The sequence below is a fragment of the Lissotriton vulgaris genome, chromosome 2_1 (assembly GCF_964263255.1).
Source record: "Lissotriton vulgaris chromosome 2_1, aLisVul1.2, whole genome shotgun sequence".
Lineage (NCBI taxonomy): Eukaryota > Metazoa > Chordata > Amphibia > Caudata > Salamandridae > Lissotriton > Lissotriton vulgaris.
In genome coordinates this window covers 504,915,805-504,936,275 of record NC_141687.1, presented here as the reverse complement: position 1 = coordinate 504,936,275, position 20,471 = coordinate 504,915,805, and the positions used below count along the sequence as shown (strand labels likewise).

General features: G+C 41.8%; 1 protein-coding gene across 1 annotated transcript in view; it reads left to right on the top strand.

The window, feature by feature from the left end:
• Positions 1 to 20,471, top strand: part of DNAH7 (dynein axonemal heavy chain 7) — a 1,812,153-nt gene that overhangs the window by 537,945 nt on the left and 1,253,737 nt on the right. Inside the window, exons 22-23 of the mRNA XM_086955398.1 lie at positions 7,883 to 8,095; positions 10,656 to 10,765. Coding sequence (XP_086811524.1) covers positions 7,883 to 8,095; positions 10,656 to 10,765 — 323 coding nt within the window. The remainder of the gene's footprint in view (positions 1 to 7,882; positions 8,096 to 10,655; positions 10,766 to 20,471) is intronic.

The window sequence follows — 20,471 nt, the reverse complement described above, 5'->3', positions numbered from 1 at the left end:
CCAGTGGAACCCCAAAGGTAGTCAGAGGTAAAAGTAAATAGCACCCTACTCTCTATTTGTGGTAGTGTGGGCGAGCAGTTAGGCTTTATCAGAGGGTAGTGTTAAGCATTTGTTGTACACACTCAATCAGCAAATGATGTCACACACTCAAAGACTGAACTCAGACCAATTTTGTTTGTATAAAAGTATTATTAGGTTATTTTATTTCTAGAACCAAGCCAAGCCTAGCGCTTGTACGTGAAATAAATGCTTTGCAAAATCTTATGCAGTGTTTTACAATTGAGTGCAGGTTCAAATGCAGTTGATTGAAATACAGGTAAGTCAAAATGTCGAAATTACTTTTCAGATAACTTTTTAGTTACTTTTCAGATTACTTTTCAAGTTTCTTTTTATACTCTGTGTGATATGCTTAGCTATCACACTGGGACATTTCCTACAGAAAAAGTAAGAGAAATCAGTTTTGCACAGTTGTAGTTTTTCTGGTTTTCATACAAATCAACTCCGCACAAATACTTTTTCAAGGAAAAACAGTCAATGTATTACTATGGAGAGAAATGAATTATCGGTTAACAGGTAATTACTCAGTCTTTGGGGTTGAGTTTCTGGGGTTAGAACAAGGATTTCCCTAGGGTCAAGGATGCACTCTCAAAGCACCCTCAGCGGCACTAGGGCGCCCTGGTGCACAGTACTGAGGCCCAATGTTATCCAATGGGGGATAGGGGGACTTTGGTTGGTGGCTGCTCACGAGAAGACCACAGGGTTGTGGGAGAAAACCTCCTGGTGTTAGGCTCAGGGCAAAGGGGAATCCGAGTTAGCACCCAAAGTACAACCAGAGCAACGCAGGGGCGGTTGGCTGAAGGGTGCTGTTTTGGTGTCGGGCCCTTCTTGGTTTCAAAGGTGATTCTCCAGTTTTGACAAAGACTGTAGGCTCGGGGACAAAGATCTTCTGGAGGTGAACACCAGTTGTTGAGGTAAGTTGGGATGCTTTGGGATGCTGTGACACCGCTGGTTAGGCCACCCAAGGCCGGTGGACTTCGGGTTCATGGTTGTCTTTAGGCGTCTGGTTTTCTTACCAGCTCCTGTCGCAGGGATCCTCCAGAAAGAGACTGCAGGCATGGTGGAGAGTGCAGGTCATAGATCACAAGTTATCGGATCAGGATTGCTGGGGAGACCTCCTCGTGGTGTTCGGCCACTCGAATTCGGGCCGCGGGTGTCTGGTGCAGAGTGGTGCAGACTCGCGGTTTTCAACGGAGTCTGTTAGTGAGCAAATCTGGTGCTCCTGGGAGACAGAGACATTTCTGTGGAAGTCAGGGCAGGTCCTCTGAGTTCTTGAGGTTGCTGGCTGCAGGACACACCAGAAGGTTAGAGGCGGGGACATGCCGGTAGGGCAGGGGCCAAGTTAGTAGGTGTCCTCCTCTTCTTAGCTTCAGCACAGCTCTTCGTTCCTTCTTCTTATTTTCTTCTTGGTCAGTTCTTGTCTGAGGAAGCAAGGTTCTGGGTTGTCCCCAAATAGTAGATTTAGGGGCGTTACAGGTAAGTAAAGGTTGGGACCAATGGGTCGCTTCCTTGGGGTGGGTACACCCCCTATTATGCCACCCTCCAGTGGGAGGGGGGGCATATGCCTGACTCTGGTTGGATGGGTCCCCATCCGCAAGATAGCAGGGACTTAGAGTTGTGCTTCACCTTGCCTCCCCCACCTGAGGGGTGGGGTTTGCAAAGGTGGGCAGACCTCCCTTCCTCACTTGGTTTTTCCAGCGATTTTCCCGCCCAAAGTGAATGTCAGAATTAGTGGTGACCAGTTGCTGGAAGCAGCAAAAGGCCTGGGGAAGCACACAAAGGCAGCAAGCCTTTAAAGCTTCCCCTTTGTGGACCCTGCCCATCCTGGGGGAGGAGGCTTGGCACCTCGTCCCAGAATGTGCATTGTTTCAGCCCCCCAAGAGCAGCAGGCTCTCAACCCAGGGGTCCAGAAAAATGTCTGGTGGTGGCAGCTGGCGAGCAGCCACTCAACCTGGACACTCATGTTAGGTCATTTTTCAGGGGGCATCTCTAAGATGCCCTCCATGTGCAATTGTCATTAAATTCCACACTAGAATCAATGTGGGTTTAATGTGCTGAGAAGTTTGATACCAAATTTCCCAGTTTTCAGTAAAGCCATTTTGGTACTATGGAGTTTGTAATGACAAACTCTCAGCACCATATACTCTTAATGGCATTACTGCACTTAAAATGTCTAGGAATTTGTTTAGACACTGTAGGGGTACAGGGCACATGCACCTGTAACCTCACCACTGGTATAGTGCACCCAGCTAGCGGAGTGGCTGATCAATGCCAGGACAGTGGGTTGTAGGCATGGCACACAGTGATGTGTGCCATTCAACTCTTCCCCTTGTTCTGCACCAAAACACATAGCCTGCAAAGGCAGTGTGTGTGTGTAAAGGTACAGGGCCTCTAAGGGTGGCACACTAAGTGCTGCAGCCCTTAGAGGCCTTCCCTGGCTACAGAGTCCTTGGTACCTGTGGTACCATTTACAAGGGGCTGACCTGTGGTCAGAGAGTGCCAATTGGGTTTTGTTTTCAATGCAGTTTTAGGGATAGAACATAAGCTCTGGGTACCTGTTTGGCAGGAGCCCAGGTTACACTCAGTCAAAGTACATCAGCAGTTTAATAAAAAGTGGGGGCAACCATGCAAAAAGAGGGCACTTTCTTACACCTGCTGGTATCCCTATACGCTGACGATATCACTTTATACATACGGGACCCCAAGGTGAGTCTCAATCCCATACTCCAAGAGTTCATCGGCTTTGGAGAGTATTTGGGGGTCATGATTAATTGGGAGAAATCCCAGATCTTTTCCCTTACCCCCAACACCCCCTGATATATTTGTGACTACCCTTTGAAGTGGTGCGATTCAGAGATTAAATATCCTGGGATAATGATCTCCAGAGATAGAACAGACTTAATGTGCGCATATTATGACACAACTTTACCAATGCCATTACCTGCTCTATTTCTATGCCCTTGTTGCTCACAGGTTGCATATCTTTCATGAAGATGGTCATTCTGCCTAAACTATTATATCTGTTTATCAATATCTCATACTGTCCTGACCATCAGTTCTTCCAACTGCTAAAGATGCAACTTATTCAGCTTGCTTGGGGTGGAAAACAGCCCAGACTCCGCTTGGAGCTTTTGACGCACCCTTTTTTCGATGGGAGGATTTGAAGCCCCAGATTCTAAATTGTATTTCATTTGTGCTCGAGCACATTTCGCTGCATATTGGTTCAACCACCCCCTACATGCCCTACCTGGCAATCGGCAGGGAATTATGGCGCCAATCCCAACAACTGCTTTTTTGGGGTCGTACCCCCCAGGGGGCAGAGACAAATACCAAAATGGTGCCCTGCACCACTACAGCCTGGTGGAAGCTAGCCCAGTGAGTCAACGATATGTTCCTTGTTCTTGCGGATATCAAATCATCTCCTGCTTCCGGTGCCACGTGAAGTGTAGTGCAAACAGATGCTGGAGTCCACACGTGGGGAGACCTGTATAGGGAGGGGAGCTTTGCCATCAGTGTGTTTTTCTTCTGGGACATTGTCCCAATTCCAATGGACATATTCTTTTATGTTTGTCTGCAGCACAATGTCAAGGCAGCTACTCCTGATTTCCCAAAGGAGCCCCCCACACTCACCTCCGTGCATGTGATTCTCCAAACACCTTACCTCACACACATCATTTTGATACCATACCGTAGTGTCCAAGCAGACCAGACGAGGACAGAGGTGGGGGCATAGTCGGGATGGGAGGCCGACTTGGGCGTTAGCTTTAGTGGTACACAATGGCAATATTGCTGTCAACAGACTAGCAAGATAACGGCTAGCAGACGATTACGCAACATACACTATACATTTTTATACCGCATTTATTTTACTTCAGCTAGGTTACTTTGCTACTGCTTGCACACCATTGATATGTGCGATAGCGGCAGTGGGAGCTGACTTCCTCCATTTGGCGTGGTTTTGTCACTCGGTTAATAACTATTGGACACTGGTGTCAGATGCCCTGACCGAAATGACGAGCTCGCAGCTGCAACTCACCGGACGTGTGGCACTGCTAGGTACACCAAAAACATGGAGGCATTGGTCAGGCGTTACACTTCACTTGGATTACTGCTGGCCAAGCGCAGGGCGGCGTGTGGATGGGGGTGGGCTTCCAAATTCAAGGACTGAATCTAAGATTTAGTGTGCCAAGAACAAATGTCTATATACTCCGAACTGTTTCCACTGTTCTCCAAACATAAGTACTTTTGGGACCCCTTGAAACTGTATATGCTGATCCAGCCTTCTGGAATTGGGAGAGGGTGAAACGCCTGCTTACCCCTGAGATGAGAGAACTGGGGCAATGCTGATTGGACTGAGAGGTGCGGCAGAAAGATGGGTAATTTACGAGGAACTGACAGTCAGATTTTCGCAGAGCCCGACCACTGAACGCTCAAAATGTCACCTTCCCCCCCCCCATCCACGCACTATGGCCTTGAATCGAAAGTAGGCGATGGCTAAATGGGCCTATATGTGCGGGATATTAAAAAAGTAGCAATTTGTGCACATACATGTACCCTCTTTTGATGATGTTGATGGGATGTATCAGTGTGATTATATCTTGTTGAACATACCAATAAATTAATACAAAATAAAAAACACCTCGAACTATCATATGACACTCTATGTTTGTACAAGGCTCGAGTGTCTTGATGTCACTCTAAAAAATGACAGTAGATAAGCTCTTTGTAGGTTGCTTCTGTTGTTTGCATCTTCTATATTTAAAGTAAAAGCAATTGACCTGAAGTATATAAAATGAGAAGATCAGTAATTTTCATATTGGGCTACCAATCATTTTCTTCTACGTACACAAAAGCATGAAGCGAGATTAAGGCAAACTCCCTACCATAATGCGTGAATTCATGTGAGCCGGACATTCTTTGTCATTTTTCAATCTTGGGTGTGATCATTTCAGAATCTTACTGGAAGCGCCAATATGTGGAGTCAGAATATCCCAACTCACTACCTGTCATAAAGCGCCAAAGATGGAAGGTGACACAGTGTTGCTATTTAAATTAATGTTTTCTTTGGCTAGATAATTATTTGCTAAAACCATTTTATAAAAGCTTCAAGGTGTTTAACTTACAATTTCATTGATCCTGCATCACTATGGAGGTGTCATCAAAGTAAAGAGATCCAGGAAAGTTGGATTTACGAAAAAACTAGTATAGCTCGTAGTGTTTTTTTCTGCTTGGTGGGCATGAGAGGTTTCCTTTGTGGCAGTCAACACAGCTCAGTCAAATTATGAAGTCAGCAAGATCTTTTTACATATGTTCCGAAAGTGCCAGAAACCAAATGCCAATTGAAGCGTTTTGCGGCCACCTTAGGTGTTTTAAGCACTAAATAAATACTACCATGCAATACAATATTTTACCTGTGATGTTATGGGATAAATCACTTCAGACATAATCAAACTTCGCTGGTAACCTAGGTATACCAATATTTAATGTGTCTTGAGATGAAAGAAAGAACGCTGCTGAAAGAGTAGCGTTTTGTTGCCTGAGGCTCTGTAGTCTTTTAACACTCTGGGCAAAAAACACAAAGCCATTTTTGACTATAAGCCTATATTTATGGCTAAATGCATTTAATATTGTGTAATTCTTTGCCACTAGTACTGTATACAGTTATACAGTAGGAGGGGGATAGGAGCACACTGCCTTGCCTTTCAACGCTGTTCCCCCCTTAGCATTGTGATAAATGCAGTTCACAGAAAATGATTACTTGAATATTTGCTGTAGTGTTTCACCAAAGGTAGTGAAGGTTAGTGCTGTAAATCTCTTGAAACGTGTTTCTGGATATTATCCTTCATCAGTAGAGTTAAAAGAAAGAAATTCATCAGGGGTTGCAGAGAAAGCTGCCACAATCCTCTCAGACCTCAGTACCTCTCTCTGGCGCACATGTGCATCTCCAAAAGCTCGTCGGCATAATGGCTCAAGGGAGTCTTTTCAAACAGAAGGGGGATGGGAGCACACTGCCTCACCTCTAAGCATAGTTCGTCCTTTAGTATTGAAGTAAATGCAGTTCACAGTAAATGCTTACGTATTAGCTGTAGTGTTTCGCCAAAAGTCAGTTCAGGTTAGTGCTGTAAATCTCTAGACACATTTTTCTGGATATTACCCTTTATCAGTAGAGATACCAAGTATTTGCATTGCAATAGGTCTCACATTACTGATAGTCTGAGGAATTGGTGTTGCAAATAATATTACAACGCCAATAGCTCATACTTTCAGTAATGCAAGACCCAGAGCATTGCAAATGCTTGCGTAGTGAGCCAGGAAACAGCATTGTATGTCTAGGTGCAGTACCTCAACTGGTCCTAGAGGTCCCTGGTGAGCAAGGCACCAGCACTGCATGTATCAGTGCAGTACCCCAAGCTACTCCTAGAGTTCCTTACTGAGCAAGGCACCAGCACTGCATGTCTCGGCGCAATACTGCAAGCTGCTCCTAGAGGTCCCTAGTGAACAAGGCACCAGCACTGTATGTCTATGTGCAGTACCGCAAGCTGCTCCTAGAGGTCCTTAGTGAGCAAGGCTTCAGCACAGCGGACCTCTGTTGGTCATATATGGTACTGCACCCGGCAGAAGATATCATAAATCCACCCTACCCATAATGCATTGCATGCAAGACAGTACTAAGAATACATTCAAATAGCTATGTCCATATATACAGACAATAGCTTTGAAATGTGACAAAATAATTATTACATTAATTTCTGATTAGGTTGTACTCTGTGTGGAGGTGATTAAGCAACATTTATAGACTTTCTCATATATATATGAGATGTTCTAGTGAGCAAAGTAACCACTGCCAGCCTAGCTTAGGACCAAGTGTGAGTCTTGCCTGAAGCGTTTTAAGAAAATAGTGCCTTGAGGCTGTAATTAAAACCTAGGGAGTAGCAACACATGTAACAGGGGTTGTCCTCATGAGAGGTTAGAAGAAGAGACAAGGCAGTACTAAGAAGGGAATACTAAGCCTATTGACCAATGAAAAGCCACCATTTACAAGAGGCAATTAAAAAGATGGGAAAGTGGGCAGAGCTTTTTGCACATATCCGGAATACAGCATGTATTGAAGAGAATGCGCAAGCGTTGCCTAGGCAAGACCTAAAAAATGAGATTCAGCACTTACCTGCACCAACTTTGGTGAAACACTACAGCCATGCTAAGGGACGAACTGTGCTGGGAGGTGAGGCTGTGTGATCCCATTTCCCTTCTATACAATTATACATTAGTAAACTCCAGGAACGGACTTTGGTTCAGGCTGATCAAGGTGTGGTTTGCCTTGGGAATTTGTGAATGCCTACAAACTTGTCAGCGTGTGGACTTTCCCTAATTCTTCTCTGATGCTTTTCCACCCTAAAAATGGTAAGAGCATTGCTCCAGCAAAAGGCGGCAGTAATTCATTTCGAAGATGGGGAGGGGAATGGAACACCCCAAAGACTCATGACCATGCACAGGAGTAGGGTTGCCAGTTTCTTCAAAGGGAAACATTTCAGCCATTTCCGTGTCGAGAAAATAGCTGCTCTTAAAAATGTCACTTGAGATTACAAGTAGACACCTGGAAACCTGCAGTTAGCCCAGATTTCCAGATGCATTACTGACAATATTTTTGATTTTCTAAAAGTAGTGAGCCTGCATCCGGTCGAAGATGTACTTTTACATAGGCAAATGCCCTCCTCATTTTAATGAATGGGACTTAGTGAATGAAATGATGAAAAAAGAATTAAGAGCATTATATTATGAAGAAATGTAGCCTATCCCGTCATGCCTTGTGTATCCTGTCCCTCAGGATCTTCAGAACTATCTGGAGCAGAACAACAGACAGATTGACGATATTGTGGGTTTGGTGCGTGGCCAGCTGTCCAAGCAGAACCGCGTAACTCTGGGAGCACTGGTGGTGCTCGATGTCCATGCCAGAGATGTCCTCACGTCACTCGTCAATAAGCAAGTCAGTGATGAAAATGACTTTGAATGGCTAAGTCAACTGAGATACTACTGGGAAGTAAGTGTTTTAATCATTTGTTCACGTCTGGTTCATGTACCGTGATTGACTATGTTCCTATCATAGATTAAAACAACAGCGCAAATCCTTGATTTATTAAATACCCTTGCATGTGTCTAAAATTAAATTGCAGGATTATTTTATTCATAAACACATTATTATGAAGAATTCTAATTTCTTTGACAATCTAACTTTCTCTTTTAAAAACATTTAAGACATCACTCCATAAAACACATTTCTTTCTTTAAGATCTCTATGCACCTTAAATTTCTAAAGGCACTCAAACGTTGACAGAAGAAGGAAACTGTGTACCCACTAGTATCCTCTATCCACATGTAGATCTAGATTCTTGCATTGAATATTGATGGGGCTGGTTATTATCCCCATCGGAATGACAAGTTCAGAGGCAGCCCCACAGACTTGGACATTTCCCCCGAAGGTAGGCGCAGTTTCCTGGTGAACTACAGACGGGTTAATAAGAATGAGAAATAACCAGGGGAATCAGAATTGGAATCACCAATTTCCTATGGTAATTCCTCATTTCCAAGGGGACGCTCAGAGTACCACTTGCAATTGGCCAGTAACTTTGCCCCCTGGGGTTACCGGTAGCTGTGGTATCGGTACAGAAGGATGGGGCAGGTGTAGAATTTTCTTGCCACTCATAATGACCCACAGTGTTTGATTTATATCAGAAGCTACGATACTGTAGGTTTGAAGAAAAAGCATTGCCGATTACATTCATTTCATCTTTTGTGTATTAAGAAGGTGTTCTCAAGCATGATTAATGCAAAGAAGAGGTAGCACTTGAGTCACACTAGTAACGCCAGACTGAGAAACTCGAGCATTCCTGGTACTAATGTTCATGCTGTCCCTGCTCCCTTTTCTCCTTTTCTTCTTCTTTCCATTTATACATTTGCTGACTCACTTCTCTCTTTCTCTTCTCCCTCTCTCTTTGTGATATCTTTCTGCGTTATTTAATTTTACTCTTTCCCTCATCTCTTTCTCTGTTTCCCTCTTTCCACTGTCTTTGCTTAGACTCCCATTGTGCCTTCTGTTCTAAATCCTGGAGAGGAAAAAAGAGGTGGCCATAGCCCTACAAAAAACAGCCTTCAATGGTTCAGTACCCAATGAGATGAATGGCAGATAACACTTTGATGCTTACTTCCTGAATACATGGAATCTTATTGTGCTGTTGCACAGGCACCTGTTGTTTGTGTGAGAGGAAGGTTGCATTAAAGGCATTGTACGAAATTGGAATACTGGTTGAGAGAGCTAAAACCTGACTCAAGTAGCCACCACAAATCTTGTCAGTGTGCGGTCACAAGCAAACACCAAATTAACCTGTCCTCAACCCTCTGGTAGCTTGGAATAGAGCAGTCATTCTTAACTCAGATGCAAAAACAACAGTTGATGGACAGAATGCAGAACAATGTCATACATTCACCCCAGTACAGAGAACTATTGTTTTTGCAATTGTCACCCGAGTGGGATGGGTATGCTCAGACATGAGTCCCATGCTCTCCACACCACTGGAGTCAAGCTATCCTGGCTGAAGACGAATGATAGCCAGAAACCGGCCCTAGGATGCTTGATTCCGGTCCAGGAAAGACATGGCTTGGCAGTTCGGGCTGGACTGTTCCCTTGAGGCACAGGGTCAAGGCTGATTTGCATATGGTCATGTCTGAACTGGGGTGGTGTGGAGTGCAAAAAAACGATGGATTTAGGCCCAGTCTCTGTACTGGGGTGAATGTATGACATTGTTCTGCATTCTCTCCATCAACTGTTGTTTTCGCAATTTACAAATGTTTAAGCAGTAACTTTTAGTCAACATATTGATTTTATACTGTGCCATTGTAGAGAACAATATTACATGTTTCTAGTTTATTGACTGAAGGGGTCCAAGACATAAAACCTCACAAAGTTCATGAACAGTGCCTTGTTAAGTATAAACTTTTTGGACTAAGGAAACGTTGACTCACCCTTGTAGCTGTGGCACACACAACCTGTTTTTGTTCTGTGAAATATGTGCTGAGCATTAATGCGGCAGCAAAACAAGAATCCACTTGTTGCAATTCTGAATTAGACGTTTCATGAGCAAAACAAGACTAGAAAGATCAAATTTGGATGTTGATGCACCAGATGAGTATATTATTACATTTGTAATGTCAAAGGAGCCAAGAATATTAATGTTCAAATCTTAGTCAATGTGCGAAGGTGCATAGGTTATTGGGCACCTTTGCAGGAACGCCGGTTCGATACAGCCATGTCTTCTTCCGAAGACAACAGTTTCACCATCTGACTTTGATTACTTTTATAGGATTCAAAATCTTGCTTTGGGTACCAGATTATCTATTATCGAATATTGTTGATGGTTTGTAAAGGACACATGGTGGCAACAAGTGACACATAATTGACCTGCATAATTGTTTTTTTAATGCTAAAAATTACACATTTTCTCAAACATTCTAATTCTATCATTATTCTCATATTAGCAACCAGGGGACTTAGCCTTAAACAATGTACTGGCTCTAACTGTCTTAATTTCACGTTTTCTCCCTAGGAAAACCAGTTGCAAACAAAAATGATCAATGCAGGTCTGCAGTATGGATATGAGTATCTTGGCAATACTCCAAGACTTGTAATTACGCCTCTCACAGACAGATGTTACAGGTAAAATAAATGTTTTTATTATATGATAGCATTACAAATATGGGATAGGTATTTTAACAGTATACACTAGACAGCACCAGTGGGCCTTTCAAATATATTTATCATTACCATGTGGGACAGCCCATCAATTTGAAGTTGAAAGAAACTAGCATGGCAAAGTCAATTTTTCGGAAAGGGAAGATCTCCCTACCTCTTATGTAAGTCCATGTGAGGTTATATAACTCTTTTACAGCCTCCCTGCTTCTTTTGTCAGTCTTAGTTTGTGCATGCCTGCTTCCACTCAACCTTCCCATTCAAGTCTGTTACTGCACTCTCTTCAAATAACCTATCCTTCCCTCTCCTGTCACAGTGCATGAATATCACACAGCCTATCTTGGTGCAAATACTTTTCTATTCTCTACATCCATCCCATTCTACGTATATTTTATGGTGATTGGATCTACATTAGTATTTAGAAACACTATCAAATCTCAACGTATGTGTGTGTGCGTGGAATTAATGTATTGGGAGTTAATGTGGAGATGTGGCCGAATATTTTAGATATGGTGGTCGAGAGTAGGCCAGAAAGTGACCACATCCCTCTGATTTTGTCATTTAACGATAGTAGTTTTTGTAGCTCCCCCATGTGTGAAGGTGCAATAGTTCAGGAGAAGGTAACTATCTCTAATGACCGAAGAAGGGTTCGGTGGCCTAAGATAGCCACTAACGAAAGGATCCGTGCTGACATTAGGGATATGGTCTCAAGCTCCTTGTGTAAACTTAATGTCTGCGAGTCACAAGAGGTGCTCAATGCTAATTTATTGAGCATCCATAGTGATCTTTTTTTGGGTCTTAAAAAGTATTTTATTAAAAACATCTCCAGTAAAAAGGATATATTGTTGAAGCCTAGCTCATGGTACAATAATAGCTGCAGGCAGGCTCAACAAGCCCTGGTGATAGCTATCAAAACTAGATCACATGATAATATCAAACGATGTAGGGTCACCTATAAAGCAGTACTGATAGAAGCTAAGAAATCGTGGGATGAAGACCGCTGTAAGGAGTTGTTACAGGCCTGTGATGGTCGTAATATGAACCACTTTTGGCACGTATTAATAGTGGGGGAACTGGCCGCAATTACTGACTCCAAGTAACCATGTTGAGCCGCAGCAGTGGGTAACCTATTTTGAAAATCAATTTAAGATTCTTGATAGTAATGTCGAGGTTGTTTTTCCCCCCAGCTATGATGAACCGCTGGAATTCTCACACAAAGAGGTGGAAGCTGTGCTGAAACTGATTCCGAGTGGCAGAGCTCCTGGGCCTGACTGTATTCCGGCAGATTTATTCAAGCACAAGCAAGATTTATGGGTCCCATATATAACTGCACTAGCAAATGCCTTAGCTAGTGGTGCATCGATTCCCGATTCTTGGTTCGGAGCAGAGATTTTACCGATCTTTAAGAAAGGTGATCGCTCTGCTCCGGCCAATTATCGACCGATTAGTCTAATTGATCCGGTACAGAAAATAATAGCACGATTAGTACTTGGGAGAATACAGTGCTGGATGACCGAAGCTGACATCCTAACTCCCTTACAGGCGGGCTTTCAGTCACAAATAGGGACTCTGGACCAGGCCTTTAGATTTGTGTTACTGTATTGGAAGAAGGTGTTTTTAGGTGGGGGTATGCTTTTTGCGGACTTTGTGGATCTCAGATCCGCTTTTGATCTTGTGCCAAGGGCAAAACTTTGGAAAGTACTTTTGGAGCAGGGGATGCCTAATGAACTGGTTGCAATCTTGGTTAAACTCCACAAACATACCTATGCCCAGGTCCGTTGGGGTAAAGCAGGGGAGCTTACCGATAGGTTTGAGGTATGTAAAGGAGCCAGACAGGGGTGTGTGCTGGCTCCCACCCTGTTTCCTTTATTTATAAACGGGGTGGTCCAGTACTTTGTAAACTACCTGACTGACGCGCCAACACTAGCTGGCAGGAAAGTCCCTCTGCTCATGTTGGCGGACAACACCCTGCTTTTATCCAAGACGAGACCGGGATTACAACTGGCACTCTCTCGTTTTGAGGTGTTCTGCCGCAAACATGAGCTGGAGATCAATGTGGAAAAACCAAGTTCATTGTGCTCCACGGGTCGAAGCCTGTTAGAGCACGTGTTTACATGGGTGGCGACCCTTTGGAGCAAACAGCAGTTTTTACTTACCTGGGGGTCACTTACAGTGATAAAATGAGCTGGAAGCCCTAAATTGACATGCTAGCTTTAAAACACACCCAACTAGCTGGTGCATTGATCAAAGAACATAGGTTGGCCCTAACTAAGCCAATTGCCCCCATTGTTAAAATCTATGTTTCAGAAATTTTGCCCGCAAATATGTACGGTGCATAATATGGGGTTTTAACAACGTGTCCCCACTTATTGTCGCCCAGAATACATTTTTGAGGTCTTCAGTAGTCTTACCCCAATCTTCAACGCGTATTCCTTTACTGCTAGTCCTTGGTTGCCAGGTAGTTGAGGATGTGGCACGCTTCAGACCCCTGGCATTTTGGCGACGTCTCTGGACCACACCAGAGCTCTCCCTGTACGCTAAAGCCATGGCGGAAGTAAGAGGGTTTGGTTGTTCATATAAGATTTCCTGGCTGGCTGAAATCAAGTCACTGTTGACAGATATGGGGATGGGGGAACTCTGGGCCAATCCGGACACAGCTGAGTTTCCATCAATATTTTTTTACAGTGCTGTGTACTGGGAAATGATTAAAGTTAAAAGATTCTCCTCCCATGTCAGTAGATCCTTGACAACAGTCTTCCTTGATACTAAGGACGAACCCTTCCTGGAAGATTACTGGGGCACTATTACGAAGCCTCCCGATCGTAAACTGTATCAACAGTTTAGAGTAGTTACACTACCTCTACGATGGTTATCCAGTGGATGGAACTCTGCTGGTAGTGATAAATGTGTATTTTGTCCAGATCACATTGAAACCATCGATCATTTTCTATTTGCTTGCCCTGCGTACCATCAACCTAGGCGCGTATGGTTAAAACCTGTATGTTCGCTTATGGGAACAAGATCAGCATTGGTTGCAAGCAGAATATTGAAAAATGATACCTCAAACCCAGTTGTAATTGGTGTAACAAAATTTTTGAGTTGGGCATGGGTCCTTCGGATTAAAAAGGGTGAGGTATAGCTGGCAACAATGATTGAAGCTATGGTTATCTAAAGTAGGATCTGCTGTTGAAAATTAGCACAGGATTGGTGAGTTCATACTAGAGATTTTCATACTAGAGCTCTTTTTTTATTAGATATGTCTAAGTCTATTGCTTATTTCCATATTTAATTCTATTTTAGGAAAGGTTTTATAATGTAAATATCCATGTATTTATGTACTATTGGATTTTAGAAATGAGTTTATTTGTATCTTGTATACGATGAATTTTATCTTGTATGGACATTAATTTGTTATATATTGTCTTTTATGATGAAGAATCGCAATAAAGACTTAATGACTGACTGACCGTATTGGGGGGAGTCATTAATATTTTTTGCAATGCCTGCTTTCCTACTTGATTCATTTGTAAAGTTCCTTAGAAATTAACTAGGCTCAAAACACCAGCTGGACTGTTTGAAATTACATCTCCCCTTCTGACACTGTCAGCCTTTCGTTATTCAGCTATGTGAAGCAAGGTTTTTAGAACAATAATATTCATCCTTTTCCATTTACTAATTGTATTATGGAGCAGATTTTCACTGAATGCCTTTAGTGTCAGCAGATTTTCAAGTTTTTTTTTTATATGAAGGCAGTCATTTTTCCCCCCAAACTTTTCACCTCAACTGTATGGTCTCAACTGTTCTCTCAGCTACCATTAATCAAATGTTCATATGCAATAGTAAAAATGTCTAAAGAGATGATCTTGCCTTGTGCTTAGTCTTTTCAGGTCGAGCATTCAAGACCGCTTGTATATACTTTAGTATATACTCGTATGTGTATGTACTTTGTGGGCTCTGGAGATCAGCCCTATGACTCGTCTGCTTCCGCGTAGGGACTTTTTTTCTGTTCAACTGCCTCTATTTAACTGTCTTAAGAGAAAACGACCTGTAGAGGTCAGTAAAATACCAGAATTGCTTTTTTCTTGGCTTTCTGCTTGTTCAACTGCCTCTATTTTACTGTCTTGATAGAAAACGACCAGCAGAGGTTAGTAAAATACCAAAATCACTTTAGCATTCTCTAGATTCCAGTTCATAGAAATTGTCTTCTCGTAGACAATAATATTTTTTTCAAATCTTGTATTTTCAGTGTTATGACTACCGAAGGCCCCGATTTTATATTAAAAACAGAGCTTTGGACTATACCATTTCCCGCTGAAAGGCAATATTTCTCTCCATGTCTTCCCATACCTGCGTTTCACGCAGTTTGGGGCTTACTTTCCCTGCATGTTAAAGAACAGTAGCTGTTCAGCACCCAGGATAATGTGCTGCCTAGCTATATACATGTAAGGTCTCAAAGGCAAGACCAATTGCATTGCAAAGGTTTGTTTCCTGGACTGTCGCACTGAGCTGAGGTTCCGATGGCCCTAAAACAGTTGTGAGCTACAACGCTGATGAGTAGTTCAGGAACTCAGTTTCAGATCAAGCATGGTATTCTGAAACTAAGGACTCCAGATCTCCTGCAGAAAAGAGTCTTTTTAGGTCCATATCCCTGTCCCAGCTCAGCAAATGGGTTTAGTACCACAGGCTCCATAATTTAAATCTTCCAGCGACCCACACTGACATCGCCAGTGTTCCATCAGAGTCTCAGCACCATTGAAATGAAATGTTGTGCGATTCAACTAGCAAAATGCTTGACCCTGAGACAGCTTTCACTATGGAGGTATTCATCAACATCAGAGGGTTTGACCGGGGTACATATGTCATGGAGAGCTTCAGTGTCGTGCACTACATAACTGACCTTGAATGTAGAAACAACAAGAGATTCAATTGGAGAATGTTCAGGAACCACTGGAACTAGTTCCAGTTCTTCTCATTAGCTCTTTTCAGCATAATTATTACCGTGCCTCTGCTGAACCAGAATACCATCACTACCCAAAGGGAAATCCTGCTTCAAAAGGAGCAGAACATCTCTACATACTTCAAAGCATACCAGGGGCACTACCCAGCCATCTAAGCCATAATCGTACAGGCTGCCCCAAGGTATTACTATAGCAGCACAGAAATCAAATAGGTTGCACGGGATCCTAGCAAGCAGGGTGAGAAAACATATAGGATGCAAATATATAATCGTGGGGATGACCTCCGCATCCGTAAATTATGAGCAAATAACTTAATGTCGATTTCTCAAAGGTGAAAATGGTAAGGTGCATGCATGTTGTAACATTAGCCTTCGTTTGGCAGCAGACTGTCAGCAATTACAGAACAAAAACAGATCATCAAATAGTCTTATGAATATATTACAAGCCTACCATTATGACAATACCGAGTCCCAAATGAACAGTATACAAATATACCTTAAACAGGTGCACAAAAAAATAATGCACACTCCAGCCGCAGTAAGCATGGCATAAGTAGTGGTTGGCAAAGGTAAAACGGAAGCAGACCCATTACAGTTCACTAAAACCCACTCGGGTCATGGTAAGGTGCATAAAAAGATGCACTTGTGGTCATCCAAAATGTTCCTGAGGCCCCAGGATTTACTTACACTCCTGTTTTGGTAACCTCGTCACTTCTTGAGTTTATATAAAAGTAATCATGGACACAATATATTCTTGGCATTGTTCATCATTTGAGGGTGAAGTTGGTTGTCTCAGAAATATATATATATATATATACAGGAGCAGGGTCGGAGATAAAAATAGAGCCAATAACAGATTTTTGAATGGAGGGGATGCTCCTGTATATACTACCCTTGATCTCTCCCTCAGCCCCGCTAAATTTAGTCGTTGGAAATGTAATTCTTTTCTTTTATCTGATACCACTTTCATGAAAAAATGTACTGAGTTTTTCAGTGAATACTTTTCCTTTAATGACCCCGCTGACACCTCCAGTCCTAACACCTGGGATGCTTTTAAAGCTTCTTTTCGAGCTTTTACAATTTCCTATGTTTCTACAAAAAAGAAGCTCAATAAGCAGAAGTATTAGGATCAACTTAAACAGATTAAAACTCTCGAACACATATATTTCACCTCCAAATCCTCTTCTGCCCTTCAGGACTTGATCCTTGCCAAAACGGCACTTAATAAAATTATCACTAATGAAGCCTGTCACACCCTCCTTAAAATAAAATCTAAATTTCATGGCGGCCAGAACAGAGCAGGGAAAATGTTGGCCAATTATTTAAAAATCAAGTCTGAACGTAAAGCTGTCGGCCCAATTTTTAATGATTCTCTCAATAGACTGGTTACCTCCGATGAAGACATTGCTGAAGTCTTTCACAACTATTACCAAGCCCTCTATACAGATGACACACACCCCTCTGATGCAAACTTAACAACATTTTTTGAAGGCCTTCCTTCCCCTCCTTCCCTCCCAGTTGATTTTTCCCACTTGGAACGTGAAATTACTCTCCAGGAAATCACCACGGCCATTATTTCTCTCAAAAAATCAAAAGCTCCTGGCCCTGATGGTCTGCCTGTTGAATTTTATTCCTCCTTCCATTCCTTTTTTGCCCCTAAACTCCTTCAGTTATTTAATTCTTTTATTATGGAGGCTAAAGCCTCTGGGTCCTTTTTGGATGCTCTCATCGTAATTATCCCCAAGCCTGATAAGGATTATTCCCAATGTAAAAATTACCGCCCCATATCCTTAATTAATTATGATTGTAAAATTTTTGCTAAAATCCTCGCCTCTCGCCTTGACTCCATTATCCCTCGCTTAATCAACACAGACCAGGTGGGTTTTGTTAAGGGTAGACTCGCTGCCGATAATGCTCGTCTTTTTTCCAATGTTCTTGCTCACAGTAAAAATGTCAAAACCCCATTGGCAGCACTTTCTCTGGATGCTGAAAAAGCTTTCGACCGTATTAATTGGCAATATATGTTCCGTACCCTTAATTGGTTTGGTTTTGGCCCAAATTTTATATCCTTGGTTAAGCTCCTTTATTCATCCCCTCGTGCCAGTATTTTTGTTAACAACCAATTTTCCAGATTCTTTTCTTTGACCAGAGGCACGAGACAAGGTTGTCCCCTTTCCCCTTTATTATTTATTTTATGTCTTGAGCCCTTTCTACAGCGCATTCGTTCCAACCCTAATATTACTGGTGTAAAATTTTCCTCTGTCGAAACTAAATTGTCAGCGTATGCCGATGATGTCCTCATTTACATGTCTAATCCCGAATCCTCCCTTCCTCCCTTTTTAAATGAAGTTCAGTTGTATTCCTCCATATCAGGTTATAAACTTAATTTGTCCAAAACGGAAGTTCTACCCCTTAATTCACTGTGTTTTCAATACATGTTCAATAATACTGATTTTGCATGGTGCTCATCTAAAATTAAGTACCTTGGTATATGGTTCTCCTCCTCTCTAAAAGATACCCTTAAATTAACCTTTGATTCGTTGACTAGCAAAATTCAATCCCTTCTGCAAATGTGGTCCCCCTTATTTCTATCCTGGTGGGGTAGACTGGACACCATCAAAATGATGATTACCCCACATGTGTTGTATACTGTTTCTATGCTCCCTTTCAAAATTCCCAAATCCTATTTTTCTCGTATTAATTCTATATGTACAACATTTTTGTGGAATAATAAGCATCCCCGCATTGGTTTACATAAGTTTATCCGACCTAAAAATGAAGGTGGTGTTCGGTTTCCTGATTTTGGCTCATACCACTCTGCCTTTTTGATCAAACAATCCTTCTCCTTGGCTTACAACTTCCTTGATACTCCTGTCCCTAAGTGGGTTCTTCTGGAACTCTCTCTTTTAAAAGATTTCTCATTTCAGCATATTACTTTTATGTCAAATTGTACCTTTATATCCGAATACCCCATTTTGAAGTATTCCCAATCTCTGTTGCAAAATGTTTTTTCCTCTACTCTCTCCCCCCTGCAATGTTTTTTATCCTCTATAGTTTGGTATAACAAATTTCTTAGATATAAAGGTAAATCGTTCTATTTTAAACACTGGAAAGAAAAGGATATACTGTTTGTACATCAATTTTTCCTTGATTCCTCTCTTATTTCTTTTCCAGTATTACAAAACATGTTTAATTTACCTTCCTCATTTCTCTCTGAATATTCTATTATAACATCTGCTATTCAATCTCACTTATCCTCATTACCTTCTTCCTCCGAATCTTTTTCTTCCTTCACTCCTGTCACTCCACTTTATCCTCTTTTTTCTACTCAACTCCCTAAAGCTGCTCTTGTATATTCACTTTTACTGTCCAATTCTTCTGTTCGTTCTAAATCCAAAGCTGAGACTGCTTGGGAGACCGATCTTGATGTCTCCCTTGACATTGCGATGTGGGATCGTTTATGGTCCAGGATTTTCAAAGTCTCCGTTGCTGCACGCATTACTCAATCCTTACTTTTTTTATATCATAGAGTTGTTATTACCCCGGTTACTATTCATAAATTTTCTCCAACCTCTTCTCCTTTATGTTGGTCTTGTTCCAAAGTTACAGGTACTCTACAACACCAACTGTACGAATGCTCCCCTGTTTTATCTTTTTGGACTGATGTTTGGACTATATGTATGAAAATATTATCTCTTTCCTCCCAATTATCTTTTTTACGAATTTTTTTAGGTTCTTTATCTGAAGATATTAATATTGTTACACCCTCTTCTGCTAAATTGTTAGACCTATTTATTGCTCTTGCATTTAAGGTTATTTTATCGTGTTGGAAAGACAATTCAAAACTCTCGGTGCACACATGGTGGAATTATATTTGTGATGAACACCGAATTTCTATTGCTTCCTCCACCTCTGTTTCTCTGAAAATTAAATCTGATCTGTTATGGCTTCCCTTCACCTCCTATCTTTCCTCTAATCCTTCTCCCTTACCGCATGCTCCTCATCCCTCATGATCCCTCTGGTTACCTACCCTTTCTCCTCTTTCTCCCCTCTACTCTTTCCTTCTCTTCTGCTTTCCTCTTTCTCTCTCGTTCCTTCTTTTCTTTCTCTATTTCTTTCTACCCTTCTTTCCATATATAAATTCCTCTGGATTAATGTCATTTATTAATATATTCATATGTACTTTTTCTGATTTTTCATGACATGCTTTTTGTATTACTTTTCAATGCTTAATAAAAATTTCTTAAACAAAAAGAAATATATATATATATATATATATATATATATATATATATATATATATATATATATATATATATATATATATATATATATATATATATATATATATAAAAGGAAGATGCGAAATTTACAAGAGCAATTCTTTGGTGTCAATGTGAACAAAGAAACAGAAATAAATTAAACTGGGAAGGGAGAGGCACTATAGGTAGTGACGATACGTAATTAGCTATTTGATACCAGCCGACTTTACCCAGAACCGCACAGCCGCAGCGGTCTGCTTGGGAGCATCAGCATTCACTGCCCAATCCGTATATTTTGCTGATAGCTAATTGATGTGCTATCTTCACGCATGCAAGATCCCTTGACCTTGGAAGAGAGCCCATTACAGATGCTCCTCTCCAATTAAGGGACATACTAGGGGATTGCCGCCTGAACCAATCATAAACAGGATTTTGCTCAACTGAGAACCACTAT